General features: G+C 46.3%; 1 protein-coding gene across 3 annotated transcripts in view; it reads left to right on the top strand.

Moving 5' to 3' along the window:
* The window catches only part of ACACB (acetyl-CoA carboxylase beta), a 131,926-nt gene that overhangs the window by 6,268 nt on the left and 105,463 nt on the right, over window positions 1-20,195 (top strand). The window contains exons 1-2 of one of the 3 annotated variants that reach the window (XM_038575405.1): window positions 11,410-11,578; window positions 17,829-18,483. In XM_038575405.1, the coding sequence (XP_038431333.1) occupies window positions 17,912-18,483 (572 nt within the window). In that variant the 5' untranslated portion in view covers window positions 11,410-11,578; window positions 17,829-17,911. Of the gene's footprint in view, window positions 1-11,409; window positions 11,579-11,640; window positions 11,793-17,828; window positions 18,484-20,195 lie in introns of those variants that run through there. The other 2 variants (XM_038575406.1, XM_038575404.1) reach the window with 2 other exon arrangements.

The raw sequence follows: 20,195 nt of genomic DNA, 5'->3' as shown, positions 1-20,195 counted from the left end.
CATACACCCCTCACATTTCACTTTAATTGCAGAGAAATTGCTCTCCCCTTGAGTACTTCAGCAGCCTGGCATTAACTAGAGTTCTGGGAGTGAATACTTTAGTATTCATCTAGTATTTTATCTAGTATTTTAGTATTTAGTATCGAAAAGAGATAGATTTTTAAAAAACCATTGCCATGATTGTTTCCAACACAATAGTAGTATTTCCTTAACTAAGTACCCAGTTCATGCTCACTGCCCTCTGACCATCTGAGATGTTGAGCACTTGGTCTCTTCCAATCAGGACCCACAAAAAAAGTCCTATTAAGTCTCTCTTCATCTGTGATAGCCAACCCCTGCCTTTATTAAATACCAGTTACTTATTGAAGAAACTCAGTCATTTGTTCCCATGGAATTTGCAGCATTTTGGATGTGGCTGATTACACACGTCTCAAGTGTTATTTAACATCTTTCTCTCTCCCTAGAGATTAGTGCTTAGGTCTTAGAGGCTTGACTCAATTGAGGTCCAAGTCCTTCACAAGAATACTTCAAAGGTGCTGCCATCTTGCTGGGTGATGTCTACTGTGTCACATCGAGAGGATCATAACGTCAGGTTATCCCACTTCTGGTGATGTGAACTCATCAGTGAGCGTGAGAACCAATGATCTCCATTGGAAAGTTTCCAGCAGCCTTTCACTAGATAGTTTATAAGCCATGGACAATCAGAGCCTACCTAGGTCAATATAATTTCCTTACTGGTTGCAAATGTGGTTTCCTACTTCTCCATCCTCGTTCACTTATTAGCTATCATACTATAACATACAACTCTCTCATTCTATAACAACAACCATCTGGCAACCCTGAAACGTGGGGCATTTTTTCTTTTTCTTTTCTTTTCTTTTTTTTTTTTTTTTGGTAAGTCAGTTTTCAGAGTCATGAGTGGTGCCATTGCAAGCTCCTGAGATATTGGTGAGGTTGTTTTTGTTTTGAGGAACATGATGACCACATGATTTTTGAGACTGCTTGGATGTATTTCAGTCCACTGCAACAATCATATTTTCACAGGCCCAGGCATCGGTTTGGCAGGGCAAGCCCCTTCAGGGTCTTTGCTTTCAGGCAGGACAAAAAATGGCAGCTCAAGGTGTACATTTCTGCCCCAGCCCTGGAATGAGCCATTTTCCCAAGCAGTCCTGGTTCCTTCTAGTGGGAAACGTGCTTAGAAATCGTAATCCCTGGGACAAGGAATATTTTACAGGTTCCTCCTGGCTTCTCTGTGCTTCATAGACTGGGGTCAGGGAGCTGGGTCAAGAGGCTTATACAGTGGTTCAAATAAGTGATAACAGTGGCTTGACCTTGATCTTAGATAAAGCTCTTAGCGTAATGCTTGTGTGTTGTGGAAAGTATGACAAATATTAGAAGACTTTTTTTTTTAAGATTTTATTTATTTATTCATGAGAGACACACAGAGAAGCAGAGACACAGGCAGAGGGAGAAGCAGGCTCCATACAGGGAGCCCAATGTGGGACTTGATCCCAGGACTCCAGGATCACGCCCCAGACTGAAGGCAGGCACCAAACTGCTGAGCCACCCAGGGTTCCCCAGAAGACTTCTTTTTTTAAGATTTTATTTATTTGAACAAGAGAGAGAGCACAAGCAGGGGGAGTGGCAGGGAGAGGGAGAAAGCAGGTTCCCCATTGAGCAGAGAGCCCCATGTGGGGCTCAATCCTTGGACCCTGGGATCGTGACCTGAGCCAAAGGCATAGATGCTTTGGATAGATAGATGCTTCACTGACTGAGCCACCCAGGCATCCCTAGAACACTCTTCATTTGCATTGTTTTTTTTTTTTTTTTTTTTTAAATTTTTTTTTTTAAATTTTTTTATTTATTTATGATAGTCACAGAGAGAGAGAGAGAGACAGAGACACAGGCAGAGGGAGAAGCAGGCTCCATGCACCGGGAGCCCGATGTGGGATTCGATCCCGGGTCCCCAGGATCACGCCCTGGGCCAAAGGCAGGCGCCAAACCGCTGCGCCACCCAGGGATCCCTGCATTGTTTATATTAATTCATGTAAACTTCACCAAAAACTCTGAGGAAGCCATTCTTGTCATCCCCACTGAATACATGAGAAAACCAAGGTTCAGAGAGGTGAGGAAATTTGCTGAAGGTCACACCGGAAGTAAAGAGCAGAAACAGAACTTGGAGCTAGCCACTCCAGATTCCATACTCCAACCAATATGCTGTGTTGCCCACTGAGGTCTTAATTCCAAACTCGGAAATGACTTAGTTTCTGGCAGAAAACATGACCTGCCAGTGAGGGTCTCCAGGGTGGGGCCGTGCTTTGGACCCTCTCCCCACCCTGAGAGGTTTCCGCAACATTGCCCTGTAGCAGGTGCAAATGGCCCTCGAGACTGCTAGTGCTGCCCTCTGTCCACACAACCTACAAGCTCGTCCAGGCTCAGGTCCTTTACTAGAGACCTTGTGAGGTTGGCATCCTTCAAAACTGAGAAGTCCAGAGGTCCGGAGACTCAAGTATGGAACTGACACTGCGGAGTGTCCTGGCTGCTGGTGTTGTCAAGGCTTGAATCCCTAGACCCTCCGATTCTCTGTCTAGAGCCATTTTTGCTTTTCGTTCTGGAAGGGAGAGGACAGAGGAGAGGTTGCTCCTTTTTAGAGTGGCAGATCACCCATGGGACTCTGCTGATTCCTCCCAGCATTGGCCATCAGATTGCCAAAGCTGGCAGGAAGTGCTCGGATGGCCTGGAAGAAGAGCACAGGTCCCCAGAAGGTCAAGTTGACTCAGGTTGGGAGGAGTTAGTTACATCACCACTTTTCAGGCTGGTTGGGGCAGTGGCTCTGCCTCAGGACTAGGCTGGAGGGAGGCCCTCGGCCAGCGGAGCCAGGGGCAGTTGGTGGAAGGAGGAGCCACCATGTCTCAGCTCAACATGAAGGAGAAGGCTTGTGCAAAGCCCCTTGGTCTCCAAGGCAGTGGCTGCCCTGTACTACCCTGAGCAGCAGAATTAATGAGAAGAACTACAGTAATCAACAGCAGCTCCTGAGGGCATGTTTCATTTATGCCAAGCTAAGCAATCTACCCACATGAGTGCATTGTCCTGCCCCCTCGGGGTGCCAAGGTCTATACTGTTACTATCCCCATTTTACAGATGGAATGACTGAGCTTGGGTTAACTGCTCTGCCTGTAGTCACATGGTTTGTTGGGGGTTGGGCTGATTTTCCAGGCTGTCCAACTGCAGCATCTGTTCACTCTTGCCCTGTAGCTCTCCCATTGCTCCAAGGAGATGTGAGTCCCTTATGCCTTTTGCGAAACTGCAGTCATATGTCCCTGTCTGCTGCTCCACCTCCTCTACCCCTTTCTCAGTGCCGGTGGGTAGGGTGGGGTGGGGGTTGTGTGGTTCCCGAAAGTGCCAAAATTCCTGGCTCCTGCTTCTAGCCTTTTGTGCCTCTTGCACCATATGCCACTAGCACTCTTCCTTGCCCTTGCCTGGCTAAGTCACACTCCTTTCTGGTGAAGCAGAAACATCCTACATTGAGAAAGCCATCCCTGACCTGGCAGAAGGAGGTAGGTCCCCTGTGGCATGTTTTTCTGGTGTCACAGCAAGGGCCTCTTTGTGGTAACTCCTAGCTGTGCCGTGAGATTGTAAATCCTGCACAGGTGGGGCCGTCCTTGCGCTGTTTGCTCCATGCCCCCTGCAGCCGGCACCATGCCTGGCAGGTGCTCAGGAAATAATCAGCTGATGAATGAGTGAATGGGAGAGGAAAGCAAATTCCTGGTCCAGAAGGAATAGAGAATGGATAGAGTTCCATCTGCAAAGGTGGCCGGGTCCCAGGTCCTAGGTCATGTCCGACCATCAACTTAGGCACAAGGATGGCTCAGGTGAGGCTCTGGTGGGACAAGTGAGCCCGCTGAGCCTTTGAGACAGCTGAACAAGTTTTCCCTTGGAGGTAGGGAGCTGTCTCTCTGACATTTCTCCAAGGCAGGGGCCTGGATGGAACATTGGGGCCAGTTTTGCCTGGGCCAGCAGATCAACCCCATCAAAAGATGGGTTTGGCTCACTAGGTGTTAATTGAGCACCTGCAGTCAGTGGGCCAGGGAAAACCAAAATTCACAGACTTTTCATAAATGTGTTCTTCCTGTGGCCAGGAATGTGTCTCCAAATCAGTGGCCTCAGGTACTGCACACCTGCTCAGACAGTTTGGGATTCGGTCCCAAAGCAGAGACATGTGGATAATCTATGCTTACTGGGGGGCAGACCGGGTGGCTCAGCGGTTTAGCACCACCTCCGGCCCAGGATGTAATCCTGGAGACCGGGATCGAGTCCCATGTTGGGCTGCCTACATGGAGCCTGCTTCTCCCTCTGCCTGTGTCTCTGCCTCTCTGTCTCTCTGTCTCTGTTTCATGAATGAATGAATGAATGAATGAATGAATGAATAAATAAATAAATAAATAAATAAATCTTTGTTTTAAAAAATCTATGCTTACTAGGTATTCTCCAGAGATGTAGATGTTCTGATGAGTGTTTAGTATGGAGTCATGTCCAGACTTTGGACTCATTCAATCAGTTGAATCACTAGCCTGCTAACTAACCTCCACCTATTACAAATACAGGCTTTGGAGTCTGGCAGAGCAGGGTTGAATTCCATGTGCTTCCAAGCTGTGTGACTTTGGTCGAATCACTCCCTTTTCTGGGCATTGGGTTTTCATGTCCAATCTGTGAAATGGGATGAGAATACTCCTTCCCTGGGGTGCTGGGTGGCTTAGTCACTTAAGCATCTGACTCCTGGTTTTGGCTCAGGTCATGATCTTGAGTGATGGTCTCAGGTTTGTGAGATTGAGCCCTGCGTGGAGCCCCGATGTTGGGGCATCTGCTCTTTTCTCCCTCCCTCTGCTCCTCTCCCTCCTCTCTCTTTATAAATCTTAAAAAAAAAAAAAAAAAAAAGATACTACTTCCCCTGCAGAACTTCTGGGAGGAGTAAAGGAGAACCTGAATACCTGAATATAAGACAGTCACTATGTTGGAAGATGCCATGTTACTTACCAACATGAGGTGCATTAGCCATTATGGTTAGGGAGTTAGGGACAGCAGGGTCTGTTCGAGGGGAGGGTTGCAATTCTCTTGCTCTCCCTGGGCATTTTTCCTTCTGGGGTGAGGAAGTATGACCTCTCATGAGCCCAGTGTCCTCAGCCCAGTCATAGGGGAAGGCGAGACTCTCGGATTATTTCTTCCTCCATTGTCACCTGCATTGTCACAGATCTTCAGGTGCAAAAAATTAAAGAAAATAAATGAGTATCCTTTACAGTAGAACACTAATTGCTGTTCCTGGTTAAGTAACTTTTTTTTTTTTAATTTTTATTTATTTATGATAGTTACAGAGAGAGAGAGAGGCAGAGACACAGGCAGAGGGAGAAGCAGGCTCCATGCACCGGGAGCCCGATGTGGGATTCGATCCCGGGTCTCCAGGATCGCGCCCTGGGCCAAAGGCAGGCGCCAAACCGCTGTGCCACCCAAAGATCCCCTGGTTAAGTAACTTTGATAGCGCTCCCATCTTTAGCCAGTGGAGTTAGTTTACCATGTAGCATGGTGCCAAGAGCAACTGCTCGAGACATCCTGTCCCCCTCAGTAGCCTGGTGAACTCCTGTTCATCCCTCAGAGACCCAGAGCCATTATCTCTTTTAGCTCCCCATCATTACTACCCCTAGAAGGATTTGGCTTTTCCTGATTGTGGGATTCTAGTGGATAGGTCTCGATTTGAAAGTCTTGATCTTTATTTGAGCAGGACTCTCCTGTCTCCCCCAAAGCCTAGAGAAGTGGTTCTGATATTTCTTTCTTGGTTGCATTTAAGTCTCTTAGCAGTGGACACGGGTTTATGAATCAGCTCACAGCTCTTAAGAAACCAACCAGTTGGGGGATGCCTGGGTGGCTCAGTGGTTGAGCATCTGCCTTGGGCTCAGGTTGTGATCCTGGGGTCCTGGAATCGAGTCCCACATCAGGCTCCCCATAGGGCGTCTGCTTCTTTCTCTGCCTATGTCTCTGCCTGCCTCTCTGTGTCTCTCACGAATGAATAAATAAAATCTTAAAAACAACAACAACAAAAAACAAGTAGTACTGGGCAGTCACTTCCCACATGTCCTGACTCGGGACCTTTTTCAGGACTTATGGAGGGAAATCCGGCCCCAAGAGTGAGAGCATATGAGGATTAAGAGTGTGGGCTTCCAAAAAAAAATAAATAAAAAATAAAATAAAAATTAAAAAAAAAAAAAAGTGTGGTCTTCCAAGTGAGGCCACCTGGGTCATAGACGTGTGAGCTTGGGGAGTGACTGAGCCTGTTTCCTTACCTACGGAGAGGAGTAAGATGTGGCCACCATGCAGAGGGCTGCAGGGAGAAGTCGATGGGATGACACCTATAAAGCTCGTAGCACAAGGGCTGTGATAGCTTGGGTGCTCAGCAGACGCTGGTGACAGAAAAACACTCCCAGTGATTTATTAGGTATCACTTCTGATCCCCGACAGCATTCTCTAGCATCCTCTTCTCCCTTTCCTTAACCCTTATGTTGGCTTTAAGAAAAAAAAATCTCTTCCTGAATAACATAAAATGTGACCCCCTCTCAAAAAACAGCAGCAGCAGTAACTAAACCATACAGAGTCCTTGGGAATATTCCCATGGGATCAGGGAACCGATGAGAAGTTAGCCCAGTTAGCCTAAGCTGCTGAGGCCCCAGAGATCTCCGCCCTTCGAGAAGCACCTGCTCTGCAGTGCCGGCCCTAAGCAGCTTGAGGCTGGGGGGCTGAGGAGCTGATGAGTCCTGGGGCTGTCCCATGTGCCGGGGTGGGGGTGGGGCGGGTACCTGCTTGTCCCATTTGGGCTGGCCGATCCTTGGGGAGTGGCCCCAATGCCTGACTGGTGGCACACTGGCGCCTATTACCCAGATGTGAGCCCGTTGTGTCCATTTGTAGAGGAGAAAGCTCAGTGTCGGTCATCTGCCTTGTTCTTTGTGTTTCACTGCCCCAAGACAGGGAAGGTTGTGTTCAGTGACTATGTAGACCTAGTAATCTAAGATGGGTGGGACTTTGTCCTTTCCCTTCTTTTCTAGATAGAGAAACTCAGGCTCACAGAGAGAACTTGATTTGTCTGAGATGACACTGGGTGGTGGGGTGTCGCTGTGGCGACCCAGCCTACCCTGGGTCCTCAGCGAGGCTGCTCACAGTGCTTTCTAGGATGAACCATACTGGACATTGTACTTAGTCTGTGTCCTGCGTGGGTGATCACCTTGGACTCCTGACAGCTCTGTCTCAATAAATACATCCTTACCCTATGTTGCAAATGAGTGACCTGAGGCTCAGGGAGGGTATTGTATTGCCCAAGGCTCTGCTTCTAGGTGGCAGAGCTGAGATGTGGACCCAGGTCACCTTCCAGGGCACCAGACGAGGTGCTCAAGGATGGATTTTTGCTGTGAAAGGTGCCCTGGTATAGAAAGAGCACTGACCTGGAGATGGGCCCTTAGTGCTGGTCATGGCTACGTCGCTAATTTCACGTGGGACCTCTGGCCTCTGCTCATTTAAAAATAAGGACACTGGATTCTCTGATCCCCATGTGTCCCTTCCTAGGCTGTAGGCTGGAACAGATGGATTTTTGGGAAACAGGGTGACCTGTGACACCCCCCTGTTCCTGCAGGCCGGAGTGCGGGTTAAGGTATTCCCCACTCAACTTTGAAGGCTTGAGCAGCTTCACGTGGCTGCCTCCTGTCACCTTAATTATCTCTGAATTAACAAAAGGACCTTGTGCCATCCATCTGCCAGCTAGAGAGTTCCTGGCTACCCACCCTTCATCCTGATGCTCTGCTTCTCTTTCCATCAGGCCTAAGTTGGCCAAACGCAGGCAAAGTGTCTGATGGATGAACACAGAGGAACAGAAGGCACTTGTTGATTAGGGGAGCATTTAAAACATATTCCAGACAGGTTTGGGTGAGAGGTTGATTGTGTAAGCAGTAAAGTAGGCCTAAGTACAGGATTGGCAAGCTAGGGGAGGTGGTCAGGCTGGCCAGCCCTAGAGGAGGAGAGCCTTTCTCAGGTAGCTTGAGGTCAGGGAGGCTGAGCACGGATCTTTACAAGTGACTTATATTTGTGGGTGATGAACAAGAGCATGGCTCACTTGGGTGAAAAGTCACCCGTGCTGGAACACTGGCCAGCCAGACTCCTCCCCCATGGCCTGATGCATGATACCAGTCTCCTGCTGAAAAGTGACACCCTGTGAGCTGGGTTCCCCTAGTCACCCTGTGGGGCCTTGTCAGACCCACATGACAAAGGAGCTGGTGGCAGTGGCCACAGTCATGGTAAGTGGCAGCATATACTCAGGAGTGCATCTTGGTGGGAGGAAAAATCCTAGTGCGGAACAGGATTGCTGCTTTAATACTGACACTCTGACCCCTCCCTCAGTCCCTCAGAGACCTTGCCAGGTATGGGTGTGTGTTGCAAGGGTGGGGAACAGCTGGAAAGAAATCATGATCACTGCCCCCACGCACCTCCTCTAGTCTTCATTTGGTCACTGTGCCGCACTTAGTACCGAGTGGTTTCCTGCATTCATTGTGACCGGACTCATGATTGCTCTGGCACCTGGCGCCTACTGCTTGGGTTTGTTTGACAAGAAATAAAAATAGCTCCAGCCGAGCTCGGTTTTCAGGTCGGCTGGATTATTTCAGCGAAGGGCAACAGCTCGGCATGGCATGGTCCACAGAACTTCACTGGAGGACTCCTCTGGCCTTTACTGTTTGTGAGATCAAACCACCTGCACAGTGCTCCTCCTGGACCACTGTGCATGTCTGGCATTGTTAGTCTATGTGTCGCTCAGCTGCTCCATCTTCCAGGGACACAGCCAGGTGTCTGATTTTACAATTGTATACATGTGCTCATTGTAACACTGTCCCTTTTATGAAATGTATTTGTATCCACTTCTGGTGGTGGGGTAGTGCAAAAGGCATAGGTGTCAGGAGTGGATTTGAGCAAAGTCAAGGTACTGAGCTTCTCTGAGCCACAGTTTACTGAACTGTGAAATGGAAGCAAAGTACAACAGCCATACTAATACCCATCACAGTCACTCTGAGGACTGGAGGCTGACAGACACTCTACACTCATGATGTGTACATATGTTTCAATGCTTTCTGTTTATGTTATGCCAAGAGCAGATAAATGCAAGTAAATGGGGCATGAGTTAGTATCCCTATTTTGCAGATGGGGAAACTGAGGCCCAGAGTTTGTTTGGAAAGCTTTCTCACACAGTTCCCCCTTTTATGTCCTTGTACTTACTGAGGGAAAGTTTTTGTGTGGTGGCCTTTATTTATTTATTTTTTAAAGATTTTATTTATTTATTCATAGAGACACAGAGAGAGAGAGAGAGAGAGAGAGAGAGGCAGAAACACAGGCAGAGGGAGAAGCAGGCTCCATGCAGTGAGCCCGATGTGGGACTTGATCCCGGGTCTCCAGGATCGCACCCCGGGCTGCAGGCAGCGCTAAACCGCTGCGCCACTGGGGCTGCCCCTGTGGTGGCCTTTAGATCCCACATCATTACTCTGCAAAAAAGAAAGGGTCCATAGGTTTTCTGTGCAGGTAACCTCTGTAAGATAGATGTGGGGTGTTAGATTCATGGCTCCTTTCAGAATAACAGCAGATCTTAAAGGATTTGCTGGGTGAGGTGGGAGGGGCTGAACTGGAGAGAATTGCTGGTTATTCTGTTCATTAGAGATTCCAATTCAGAGCTTGGCAGCTCCATGCGCCTACCTACCATGAGTGTACCTCCCCACCTTGCCCATCTGCCCTCCCTCACCTCTCTCTGTGTGCCACATGGCTGGCCTTCTATCTGCAGTCTCACTAGCCACTCCTCCAGCCAGCCAGGATTTCCTGAGCAAGTTTTCCCATAGAGCTTACGTGATGCAAAACTTGCCTAGTTTGGTTGGTTCTCCAGTGGGGATCAATGTAAAGAAACTTTCTCAGTGTTCTCAAACTCCAATCCACTACAGCATGGTTTTTGCCTTGATGTGGCTCTTCTGTTTTCTGGGCAGTGACTGAAGTGTCTTTCTCTTTGGGGTAAGGAGATGCTGGCAGTTTAGGTTTATCCACCTAAACTATTTCTTAGATCCCATGATTTCAAATGTGCACATTTAAAATGTACCTATGGGCAGCCTGGGTGGCTCAGCGGTTTGGTGCCTGCCTTTGGCCCAGGGTGTGATCCTGGAAACCCAGGATCAAGTCCCACATCGGGCTCCCTACGTGGAGCCTGCTTCTCCCTCTGCCTGTGTCTGTGCCTCTCTCTCTCTCTCTCTTTAAATATTTTAAAGAAAATCTTTAAAAAAATAAAAATAAAATGTACCTAAAGTTGGTCACATTGGTATAAAGTGTCCTGCTTGGGCCGCCTGGGTGGCTCAGTTGGTTAAGCAAGCGTCTGCCTTCGGCTCAGATCATGATCCCAGGGTCCTGGGATGGAGCCCTGAGTTGGGCTCCCTGCTCAGCGGGGAGCCTTCTTCTCCCCCTCTCTGCTGCTCCCCCCCCCTTGTACTCTCTTGCTCTTTCTCAAATAAATAAATAAATAAATAAATATTATATATATTATATATATGTGTGTGTGTATATATATATGCATACATTTTTTAAAAGATTTTATTTATTTATTCATTAGCGACACACAGAGAGAGAGAGAGGCAGAGACACAGGCAGAGGGAGAAGCAGGCTCCACACAGGGAGCCCGATGGGACCCGATCCCTGGTCCCCAGGATCACACCCTGGGCCAAAGGCAGGCGCTAAATTGCTGAGCCACCCAGGGATTCCCTATATTTTTAAATAAAGTGTCCTGCCTGATACTCTATACATCAGAGCTGCTCTAGAGATACTGCTTGTTCCCCTGGCATTCCTGATACAGTTTTGAAAATTCAAAATTCAAAATAAAAATTCCAGCTAGTCGTGAGCCATCAGTTGGTGCTCAGTGTATATGCATGGATTTATCATTTATTCAGTACACCCTTTGGGGGTACTTACCCTGTACCCCCACACCAAGTGGGCACAAGTTTCCTGAAATGAATGGCAATTGGTGCATGTCTCTAAGGGTCTCTGAATCAGCCCAGGGAGACCAGTGAACATTGCTTCTCTGCTGTGTTGTCTTTGTTGCCATGATGGAGGTCTGTGGACTCCTACTTTGTCATGCCCTCCTGCCTAGGAAGGATGTAGCACTTTAGCCTGTTTGGCTGCCAAGGAAGCTAGAAGCATTTGCAACAGTTTTGGTGATGCCATCTGCCAATGATGAATATCCAAATCTGTCCTTAGAGGGCATGTGTGAGTCAACACTTTCAGGACTCTGATGTCTCTCTCTTTTTTTTTTTAGATTTTATTTATTCATGAGGGTCACAGAAAGAGGGAGAGATATAGGCAGAGGGAGAAGCAGGCTCTCTGTGGGGAGCCTGATGTAGGACTGGATCCCAGGACCCCAGGATCATGTCCTGAGCTGAAGACGGACACTCAACCACTGAGCCACCCAGGCGTCCCAGGACTCTGACCTCTCTTGCTGACTCTTTTGCAACTTTTTGTGAACCTGCTATATGTAAGAGATGAGTCCCCAGAAGGACCTCACCGATCCTAGACCTAGGAGGTCCTAGACCTAGGGGGGTCCAGACCTAGGAGGATCTCACCATTTAGAAATGGGAGGAAGAGGGAGGGAAGAGACCTGGGAGTGTAGATCAGTTGTCGCCCGAGGGCATTTTGTCCCCAGAGGTGGCTGGCAAGGTCTGGAGACATTTTTGGTTGTCACAACTGAGGTAAGGAGTGCTCCTGGCATCTGATGGGTGGAGGGAGACAAGGGATGCCACTGAACACCCTGCAATGCACAGGATGCCCCCCACCCCAACACGTATACACTGAGAATGCAACAGCCCCCGAAACCCATAGTGCTATGGTTGGGGAACCTTGGAGAGAGAGCAAGGTGAGGGCATCAGAAAGTTGGGTGTTGCTGTGAATGGTCATCTACCTGTATTTGTTTCAGCCCTTGCTTTCAATTTTTTGGGGGGCTACATCTAGGAATGGAGTTACTGGATTATAGAGCCAGTTGTTTATCCAATTTTTGAGAAACCACCAGACCTGGCATCTGCTTTATTTTACTTTAGTACATGTCCTCGCCAACTACTTGCTAGTTTCTTCTTTCCCTCCCTCCCTCCCTCCCTTCCTGCCTCCTTTTTTAAAAAAGATTTTATTTATTTATTCATGAGAGACACAGAGAGACAGAGGCAGAGACATTGGGAGAGGGAGAAGCAGGCTCCATGCAGGGAGCCCAGGATCACTCCCTGGGCCAAAGGGAAGCACTAAACCCCTGAGCCACCCAGGCATCCCCCTCCCTCCCTTCCTTCCTTCTTCCCTTCTTTCTCTCTCTCCCTCTCTTTCTCCCTCTCTCTCTGATTGTAGCCATCCTTGTGGGTGTGAAGTGATACATTGCAGTTTTGGTTTGCAGTTCTTTAAGGATAAAGGATACATCTTCTCAAGCTAGTGGCCATTTGTGTATCTTTTTTGGAGAAATGTCCAAGTCCTTTGCTCTCTTTAAAATCAAGTTGTCTTATTGTTCTTGAGTTATAAAACTTCTGTATATATATGCTGGATCCTAAATCATTATCAAATATGTGTTTTACAAATATTTTCTTCCAGTCTCTCAGCTGTCTTTTCACTTCCTTCAGAGTGCCCTTTGATGCGCAAGTGTTTAATTTGAATGAAGTCCACTTTATTTTTTATTTATGCTTATATTTCTGTGTCATATTTGAAAATCCATTGCCAACTCCAAGGTCATGAAGATTTACTCCTATATTTTCTCTTAAATTTTTTGTGGTTTTAGTTTTTTTTTAAGATTTTATTTATTTATTCATAGAGAGAGAGAGAGAGAGAGAGAGAGAGACAGAGACAGGCAGAGGGAGAAGCAGGCTCCATGCAGGGAGGCAGGGAGCCCGATGTGGGACCTGATCCCGGGTCTCCAGGATCACACCCTGGGCTGCAGGCGGCGCTAAACTGGGGCTGCCTGTGGTTTTAGTTCTTACATGAAGGTTGTTGATTCATTTTTTTTTTAAATTTTTATTTATTTATGATAGTCACACACGGAGAGAGAGAGAGAGAGGCAGAGACACAGGCAGTGGGAGAAGCAGGCTCCATGCACCGGGAGCCTGACGTGGGATTCGATCCCAGGTCTCCAGGATCGCTCCCTGGGCCAAAGGCAGGCACCAAACTGCTGCGCCACCCAGAGATCCCTGTTGATTCATTTTTTAAAAAGATTTATTTATTTATTTTAGAGAGAGAGAGCGAGAGCGAGCACATTAGCAGGAAGGGCAGAGGGAAAGGGAGAGAGAATCTCAAAGAGACTCCATGCTGAGTACAGAGCCCAATGAGGAGCTTGATCTCACAACCCTGAGATCATGACCTGAGCCGAAATAAAGAGTCAGACGGTTAACCAACTGAACCACCCACATACCCTAGTTGTTGACTCATTTTGAGTTAATTTTTGTGTATGCTCTGAGTTAAAAGTCCAACCTCATTCTTTTGCTTGTGGGTGTCCTAGAACCCTAGGTTGGAAGAAACTATTCTTTCTCCTTTGAATGGTCTTTTTTTACTTTATTTTTTAAAGTTTATTTTCTTTTTTTTTTTTAAATTTTTTTTTTATTTATTTATGATAGTCACACAGAGAGAGAGAGAGAGAGAAAGAGAGAGAGAGAGAGAGAGAGAGGCAGAGACACAGGCAGAGGGAGAAGCAGGCTCCATGCACCAGGAGCCCAACGTGGGATTCGATCCCGGGTCTCCAGGATCACGCCCTGGGCCAAAGGCAGGCGCCAAACCACTGCGCCACCCAGGGATCCCTAAAGTTTATTTTCTTCAGCAATCTCTATACCCCGTATGGGGCTTGAACTCAAAACCCTGAGATTAAGGGTTGCATGTTCTTCTGACTGAGCCAGCCAGGTGCCGCTCTCTCCCATTGAATGGTCTTAATATCTTCCTCAAAAATCTATTGGTCATAGATGTAGGGGTTTATTTTGGGGTCCTTCATTCTGTTCCATTGGTCTATATGACTGTCTTTATGCCAGTACCACATTATTTTGACTGTAGTTTCATAGTAAGTTTTGAAATTAGGAAATGTGAGTTCTCCAACTTTATTCTTCTTTAAGATTGTTTTGGCTATTTGGGTTCCCTTGAAGTTCCGTGTCTGTGTATTGCTTTAGGTCATAGGACCAGCTTAACAATAGAAAGTCTTCCAATCCATGAGCATGGGATGTCTTGCATTTATTTAGGTCTTCTTTAATTACTTTCAGCAATGTCTTGTACACCACCATTGTACAGATCTTTCACCTCCTTGGTTAAATTTATTCCTAGATATATATTTTTTTGGTTGCTATTGTAGATGGAATTCTTTTCTTAGTTTCCTTTTCAGATTGTTCATTGTTGGTGCACAGAAACACAACTAGTTGATCTCATATCCCACAATTCCGCTTTTGATTTGTTTATTACTCCTATTAGTTTTTTGTTTTGTTTTGTTTTTGTATGTGTGGATTCTTTAGGATTTTCTATATATAGATATCTCCAGCTTTTTTTTTTTTTGATATCTCCAGCTTTTTGAAAGTTCATATTATGCCAGTTTGCTTTTGTAAAATACCTACATTAGATCTACATTAGTACCTATTTTTGCTAACTGGAGGAAACCTGAAGAGGATTTTTCCTTTTAGGAAAAAAGGTGAAAAGTAAAAATAGCATTCAGTGTTTGTTTTGCAGAGAGCTGTTATAGAGGCAACACATACCTGAGCAGTGGCAGTGGTACCACCAAACTCCTTTGGCAAGAACTACACTCAGCATCTCAGCATTAAGCCACCATAGCTCTGAAGTATATCTGTGAGCATCTCAGCTTTGTCTTGATTTATTTTGTGCAAGATGTGTCCTAAGCTACCCAGAACAGCCTAGGAGAGGTAATTTTATGGATCTAGGAAAGCTTAAAAACATTTCCATATAAATTAATGGTCATTGTTTCTTTGCTTTATGTCATTCCAACTTATGAAAGGCTTCATAAAAACCTCTCTGCTGGGATCCCTGGGTGGCGCAGCGGTTTGGCGCCTGCCTTTGGCCCAGGGCGCGATCCTGGAGACCCGGGATCGAATCCCACATCGGGCTCCTGGTGCATGGAGCCTGCTTCTCCCTCTGCCTGTGTCTCTGCCTCTCTCTCTCTCTGTGTGACTATCATAAATAAATTAAAAAAAAAAAATTAAAAAAAAAAAAAAAAAAAACCTCTCTGCTTTTGGATAGCAGGGAAACCTATATAGGATCATGCCATCTAGGATTAGAGATGATTTTATCTCTTTGTTTCCAATTTGGATGGCTTTTATTTCTTTTTCTTGCCTAATTGCTTTGGCTAGGACCTCCAATACAACGTTGAATAGCAGTGGTGAAAATGGGTATCCTTGTCTTGTTCCCGATCTCAGGGGGAAAGCTTCCAGTTTTTCACCACTGAGTATATGTTAGCTGTAGGTTTTTCATAAATGTGTCTTATTACATTGAAGTTTCTTTCTGTCCCTACTTTTCCAACTGTTTTTATCATGAGAGTGTTACATTTTGCCAAATGCTTTTTTTAGTGTTGAGATGATCATGTGGTTTCCCTCCTTGTTCTAGGAATGTGGTTTGCTACATTGATTGATGCTGGACCACCCTTGACTGACTTTTCTTTAAAAGGAATCTTGATGGCCTTAAAAGAAAAAAAATCCTCCTGATCCTGGGTGTAACTTGGAAAATACTCTTGACGACATTTCAGCAAATTCTGTTGCGAAAAGTCTGCAAGAAGTATGCAGATCAGAGAGTTCTTGGAAATCTTGAGAATTTTTCCACTTCCCTTAAAAATATAATGTTGAAATTTAAGAAGAAAAAATCTTTTAGATACTAGATTGATGTGTTTGAGCCCTGTTGTTGTTGTCATTGTTTTTTTAATACATCTGTATCCCAGTTTCAAAATTCATTCTCAAATTTCAACATGTTCGGGTTGTGTTTTTGTTTGCTTCTTAACAATACTTACTTCAAATAACAATGGTGTACTCATTAACAGGACAGAGTTAGTGTGGCAGGATGAGACATGGGTAAGAAATCAGAATATCTGAATTTGTGTATTTGACAAAATGAATTTGTCTCTTAAGCTCTAACTTTAAAAAATTTATTTTTCATTTGAGAGAGAGAGAGAGAGCGTGAGTTGGGGGGGGGGGGGGTGAGGGTCGGGGAGAGGTGGAGGAGAGGAGAAACAGACTTACTCCCTGAACAGAGAGCCCAACATAGGACTCTATCTCAGAACCTGGAGATCATGACTTGAGCTGAAGGCAGATGCTTAACCATCTGAGCCACCCAAGTGCCCCAAACTCAATTTTTACTGGAAACTGTTCTAGACCCTGGAACAGAACAGACTCTCCTTGGTCTTGCTGGGTTTTTATTCTAGTTATAAGCATACGCCATGCATACCTAGCACTAGGAAGAAAAGCTAGAAAAGAAGCTCCTTCCAGAACCATGATGATGATTATGACAGTAATCCAGGAATGCAATGATGCTGGTGGTGGTGATGATGAAGATGATGATGATAGAAGTAACAGTTTGTTTATATCTATGAATTGGAATATAGTGAAGAGCCTTTGTTTCTTTTAGGGTTATAGCTTTATTGAAATATAGGTTCATATACCGTCCAGTTCACTCATGTCAACTATATACTTCAGTGGTTTTTAGTATGTTCATGGAGTTGTGTAACCATCACTACAATTTTAGAACATTTTCATCCCTTCAAACAGAAGCTCTGTACCATCCCACCAGCCTTAGGCTAACTCCATCCCACCAGCCTTAGACACCTTAGCTAGCTCCATCCCACCAGCCTTAGGCAACCACTAACCTTTCTGTCTTTATGAATTTGCTTATTCTGGGATACATGGAATCATACAATGTAGTCTTTTGGGACTGGCTTCTTTCATTTGGCATAATGTTTTCTTTTCTTTTTTTAAGATGTTATTTATTCATGAGAGACACAGAGAGAGAGGCAGAGGCACAGGCTCCCTGTGAGTAGCCCAGTGTGGGACTCCATCCCAGGACTCCAGGATCACGCCCTAAGCCAAAGGCAGACGCTCAACTGCTGAGCCACTCAGGCGTCCCTATAATGTTTTCAAGATTCATCCATGTTGTAGCAATTCCAATGTTCCATTCCTTTTTTTTTTTAAGATTTTTTATTTATTCATTTGAGAGAGACAGAGTACAAGCAGGGGGAGAGGCAGTGGGAGAGGGAGAAGCAGACTCCCTGCTGAGCTGGAAGGCCGACATAGGGCTCAATCCCAGGACCTATAGATCATGACCTGAGGCAAAGACAGATGCTTACTCATCTGAGCCACCCAGGTGCCCCTCCATTCTTTTTTTACAACTGAAAAATATTCCATTGTATGGATAGATCACCTTTTGTTTACCCATTCTTTAGTTAATGGACATTTGGATGGTTTTTACTTTTTGGGTCTTATGAGTCTATAACAAGAGCCCTTTAATAGGCATGATCTATTTTTCTCATCCATGCATGCTTATGATTTAAGATGAGTATGTGTTACTGTACCTAAATTAGAGGTAAGAAACTGACATCCTGGAGGCTTTCAGGAATGTGCACAGGACCACAGAGCACGTGGTGGGCAGAGCCGCTCTGTCCACCTCCTTTCGCCTCTAGCGCTCTCAGCTGAATATACAGAGCCCTAGGTTCCTCTTGTCCCATGAACTTCTTTAAGACAGAAATACTCAATTTTGTAGACTCTAAAATATCTTTCCTTTTTTCCTTACAGGTTTTCTGAATGATCTTGCTTCTTTTTTATCTTGTTTGATTTTTTCCTGCTTGACCTTTTCCTGGATAAAAATCTGGGGGAAAATGACAGACTCTAAGCAAGTCACCAAGAATAAATCAGAAGGGAGCTGTATCCCAAGCCAGGAGCCTTTTCCAGCCTCAGACAGCTCAGGGGGGCCACCAAAGAAGAATGGTAACAGCAGCCCTCTGCCAGAGACTCCTAACCAGGCTGAATCAGCCTCCCACAAAGATCCCCAAGATGCTTGTGAGCAAAGAAATTCCAGGCCACCTCCACACCAGAATCTCCCAGGAAACCCCTGTTCCTCTGATGACACCCCTGCAGCACTCCAAGCCAATGAGACAGGGACCAAAGGCCTGAAGCTCCCAGATACTAATGGCCTGTCATCTCCAGCCAAGCCCCAAGGCCAGCAAGCCAGACCCCTCTCCAAAGAAGACGAGAAGCAGGAGCACATCAAGAGGCAGCTGATGACCAACTTCATCCTGGGCTCCTTTGATGACAACTCCTCCGATGAGGACCCTGGTGCTGGCTGGTTCTGGGAGTCTTCCCGGAAGGGCAGCCGGGCCAGCCTGGGTGCCCTTTCCCTGGAGGCTGCTCCAACCATAGGCGAGCCTGAGCACCCCGGCCTTGCTATAAGGTAATGCGCCCTATATCCTTATGAGTGGGAGGCATGGAGTCAGGGTGGGGGCTGCACCCTATCCCCCAACTCAGCTGTCTGCTGATGCCTACATGCTGAGGGTAGTTATGATAAATGCAGAACACATAAGCCTTGCCTTCTTCCTTCCTCCCTTTCTTCCTTTCAAAATTATTTATTGAGCATCTACTGCACATACAGGGCCCTGTGTCAGGAGACTGTCTTTCTAGAAGAACTTAGCCTAGTGTTTGGGGATGATGGCCTTATGTGTGACTCGTTATAATACAAGTTGGGTGAGCAAAGGCTGACAAAAGCCACACCGGATGATGAGGGCCTGGAGGGTAGGACAGTTTCCCTGCCTCCTGAAGAGACATTCATCTATTTGTTTGTGGGTTCTTTCAATGGGTAACTGGTAACTAAAGTTGTCAAAGCAGACACTCAGACACTGGACCCCCAAGCAGCAGTTTGCTGGGTGCAGATGCCAGTAGGTCTACTACAGGTGGGTGTATCCTAGGTGTACAGCTGGTGGCTTCGTTTGTTTTTGTTGTGTTCGAGCTTTGGCACCTCCCTTCCCAAAGTACAAACAATACAGTAGTTCTGGCTAGAAAACTCGGGAAACAGACAAGGAGGGAAAAGAACCACCTACCATCCCTTCACCGGTCAGAGCGTGCTCTGCTCCCCTTCCAGTGTTTCTTCCCTTCTCTTGGTCTGTTCCCTTCTCTGGGAGTGCAATCCCACTGGCTGTTCTTTTCAGCACCTCTTGTACTCCCTCCCAAATATGAGAAGCCTGGATGAGGAGGTGGCTTCTTGCATAGGCACCCACCTTCCCAGGGAGCTTAATTTGAACCCTGGTGACTAGAAGTAGAAAGTAGAGGAAAGAGAAAGGGCAAGTATTCCCCGTACTGACGATCTTCAGGGGGAAACCAGTTTGAGGTTCTGGAAGGGTTAAAGGAAGGGAAGGCTTGAGGGTCTGGTACAAAGTGTCAGAACTTGGTTCTGACCAAGGTCAGACAATGTCTTCATCTGGGCATCAATGGGATAATGCTTGTAAAGTATGCACAGTTTAGTACATAGTAGGTACTTAATAAGCAGTAGATTCCTCTATAGCTTCTTTCCTTGGCTTGTTCTTTGTCCCCCAAACACCCGCTTTACCCACCACTTCACAGTTTGTACCAATTATCCGTTGATCCCTTAGAACGACAGTACAAGGCTGGTGGTGGCAGATCCCCATTTTACAGATGATAAAACTGGGGCTTGGAGGTGAAGTACTTTTCCCGAGACCACACAGCTAACAAGGGGCAGAGCCAAGCTTCGAGGCCAGGTCTGTCAGGGTGCACACTTGGTTTCATCGTGCCAGTGTGGTCCCTCCAGTGATCTCCAACATTTGCACCCCTCTAAACTGCTTCTTAACCTCAATGTGGCAATTTCGACAGGGATTAGGGAAAAGCAGATGAGATGAATTCACCCAAATTGACAAACATTAGAGATTATGTTGAAGTGGATGTTCAGTCGGGGTTGCTAAGTGGTATCTAAGTAGGACAGGTGGCAAGATACATTTATCACAACAGCCCCAGCAGGAAGCAAGATGGATATGTTTCTCCTTTCAAGGAGTGTCCCAGCAGGGAGATGGGAAAAATACAAACAAACAGGTAAACCGAGAAGATCATTTTTCAGCGTGCCTGGTGCCAGGAGGAAAGCAGGGTACAGGAGAGGGT

The sequence above is a fragment of the Canis lupus genome, chromosome 26, assembly GCF_011100685.1.
Source record: "Canis lupus familiaris isolate Mischka breed German Shepherd chromosome 26, alternate assembly UU_Cfam_GSD_1.0, whole genome shotgun sequence".
Taxonomy (NCBI): domain Eukaryota; kingdom Metazoa; phylum Chordata; class Mammalia; order Carnivora; family Canidae; genus Canis; species Canis lupus.
The sequence above is the reverse complement of the archived record's forward strand: the minus strand, read 5'-3'. Positions and strand labels throughout refer to the sequence as shown.